Source organism: Curcuma longa, chromosome 13 (genome assembly GCF_044706935.1).
Source record: "Curcuma longa cultivar G26 ecotype Majalengka, Jawa Barat chromosome 13, ITB_CL_G26_1.1, whole genome shotgun sequence".
Taxonomy (NCBI): Eukaryota; Viridiplantae; Streptophyta; class Magnoliopsida; order Zingiberales; family Zingiberaceae; genus Curcuma; species Curcuma longa.
Genome location: NC_133873.1, coordinates 2799773 through 2802508, shown reverse-complemented (window position 1 = coordinate 2802508; position 2736 = coordinate 2799773). Strand labels below are relative to the sequence as shown.

General features: G+C 53.0%; 1 protein-coding gene across 2 annotated transcripts; it reads right to left on the bottom strand.

The window, feature by feature from the left end:
• Positions 1-438: 438 nt before the first annotated feature.
• Positions 439-1869, bottom strand: LOC141844143 (AT-hook motif nuclear-localized protein 23-like). Of its 2 annotated transcripts, none has more exons than XM_074732160.1 (2): positions 1636-1869; positions 439-1534 (listed from the first exon to the last, which is right to left on the bottom strand). In XM_074732160.1, the coding sequence occupies exon 2, from the start codon at positions 1511-1513 to the stop codon at positions 647-649; it is 867 nt and encodes a 288-aa protein (XP_074588261.1). In that variant the 5' UTR covers positions 1514-1534; positions 1636-1869; the 3' UTR covers positions 439-646. The 2 variants fall into 2 exon arrangements, with proteins under 2 accessions (XP_074588261.1, XP_074588260.1); XM_074732159.1 differs by having other exon boundaries at positions 439-1516.
• Between the last annotated feature and the right edge of the window lie 867 nt (positions 1870-2736).

Sequence of the window (2736 nt, the reverse complement as noted above, 5' to 3'; positions counted from 1 at the left end):
TTAAATAATTTCCTAAAGGAAGAAGGTGTGTAAATTCACCTTCATCATTGCTTATTATTAATTGTTTATAGTATATGTGTAGATATCATAAAGACTGAAGTGGTATTTAATCACCTAGAAATTACTTGAAATAGGGAAACAGGAGAGGATATGTATTAATTCTTGTCCCACGTACTGTCTTTAGTGCAACTCAATGGAATCTTTGAACGGTAAAATCCCAAACACTTGTTGTTGGATGCATGTATAGATCGACAAAGAGGGTTAAATTAAAGATTCCCTGGGAATTGCTTCGAGAAAGTAAAAGTTACCGGTCTTTCTGTTCAAGGACATGCACACGTGGGATCACAATGCCTCATTACTCTTCCCAAGCCCTATTCCAATTATTTATGATTAAATTCATCATCACTTCATTTCTTGTTTTTTCATCGATTATCTCCATGATCGATCCAAGCTGAATGAATTACTGATAAGATTAACAAACAAGGTCTGATAGATTAAGATCTCAGCACATATAGTCTCGCGGAGAGATCGAAGGGTAGACACAATTAATTAAAGATGGAGTAGTACGTAGCGCATGTTAAAGGCATGATTCTTTCTAACCTTTGCCGGCGAAGTGATGAGCTAATTAAGCAGTGTGATATGGATATCAGAACGGCGCCGGCTGGCCGGTGGAGGAGCCAGCCCAACCGTGTCCGTCCACTCCCGGCAGCTGGTTCATGTTGTTGAGCGGGAAATTGAACAATGGCAGCATCGAGGACGGGTCAGGGAAGGGATTGTTCCCGCCGCCTCCGCCTCCGCCGCCGCTGCTGGAGCCATCTCCTGCTTGTTGTTGGAGGGCTTCCTCCTCCTCCAGTGGCAGCCGCTCGTAGGCCACGTTGGTAAACGACGCGGCGATGACGATGACCGGCCCGGCCGCGTAGAGCGCTCCCACGACGTTGCCTCCCACCACCTGGCCCTGCCCGCCGGCGAGGAAGATGGAGAGGCTGGTGGCCCCGGGGGGCGCGGGCGGCGGAAGGAACGACCCCGCCAGCGAGAGGATCTCGAAGCGCCCCTGAAGCGTCACCACCCCACCCGCGGCGCCCGACCCCGAGGGCTGCCGGAGCGTGACGTTGGTGACGACGCCGCTGCCGCTGAGGACGCAGACGCCGCGCTGCCGGCGGTGGGCGTAGGTGGCGATGCAGTCGAAGACGTCGCAGCCGGCGCCGACCTCCAGCATGTGGGCTCGCAGCACGTTGGCGCTCTCCCGCGTGATGATCACCGGAGGCTTCGGCTTGTTCTTCGACCCAGCCGGCCGCCCTCGCGGCCGCCGCGACACCACGTCTCCTCCCTGCGGCGCCGATGGCGACGACCCGTCTCGCTCCGCTGCGCCGCTGAATTGGTCGTGGTTCTCGCCGTTGGCGCTGCCGTTGTTGTCGTCGTCGGAGTTGGGCTGCTGGTGCGCGAGGTGGAGGTCGGGCCGGTGATGGAGGTGGTGAACGTACCTCGCGGCGGTGCTCAGATCCAAGCCGGCCATAACCTCATCCAACAAAAATCACTGTGAGATAACGAAGATAAATAATAATAACAATCACAAAAGAGCTGATCTTCTAATTTAAACAAAAAAATAGTGATCGAATTAAAGAGAAGCTCATTAACCATATTTAAATGGGGGTTCTAACGATCGAGGACGAAAAACAAGTGGGGGGAAGAAGCAATCGCAGCAAGGAGGAAGAGCTAGCTAGCCGGGATTGGAAGAAGCATGTGCAAACGAGGATCAAGCGGAAAGAAAGAAATAAAGAAGAAGATGGTTTTCTAATGGAGGAGACATGAAAGGAGAGGAGGGGGTGGAAGGGGGTTGCCTAGGAGTTGAAGAAACTTATAAAATAATACGAATTGGTACAGTGATTGAGAAAGAGAGAGAAGGCCGTGATGCATGGCATATAATATATTTGTTGTGGGGTTTTGATGGCGATGCATTTCCATCCATTAATGTGCCTGGCTTAAACCATGGTTAAGGAGTTGTTAGTCTAGGGTTTAGTGAGTTGACCTAGGGTTTGGATTAAAGGCGAGGAAGGGAGCAAGTGGATAGGTTCATGAACGAGGGAGTGGCTGTGGGGCCCACACTTTGTCTCTCTGCCCCTCTCTCTCTCCGCTTGTGTTTTCTCCCATGCGGCCGGTCTGAGTCATACCGAGACGAACCCGGTTCGAATGGATAACGACGAACCGATTCAAGCGAGTCGGCCTACAGCATCGCCCGCGTCTCTGTCGGCGGTGGACCCCGCCATTCTTCACAATTCTGGGAGGCCCCACCTCAGAGGAACCAATAGTCAGCAGTCGCCCTCCGCCCTCCTCTTCCCGTTCTGCCAGGCGTAACGCCGAGGCGGCGGCGTGGACGGAGCCCGGGGTTTCCGGGCTCGCCCTCAGCACCCGCTCGGGGTGGGGCCCAACCAGCCTGACCAAACAGCAACCTCCATGTCAGCGTATTTAGATTACGTATTGGCAGACATAAATATAACGTGATTAGGTAGCATATACTTGAGGGGGACCGGCTACCTAAGGCCATGGTCGAAGCAAGAAAGTGAAGGCGAATCTTCCGGGTGCAGTTAATTACCGGGAGGAAGACGAGGAGGAGATGGTGGTGGTGCTGGTGGTGGCGCTGGTGGCTGGCTCGAGCTATCTAAAGCTAGTACGTATATACATATGCGCTGCTGCTTTTGACCGGCTTGGGAGACGCCGCAGTACATGTTGTCTTCTTGC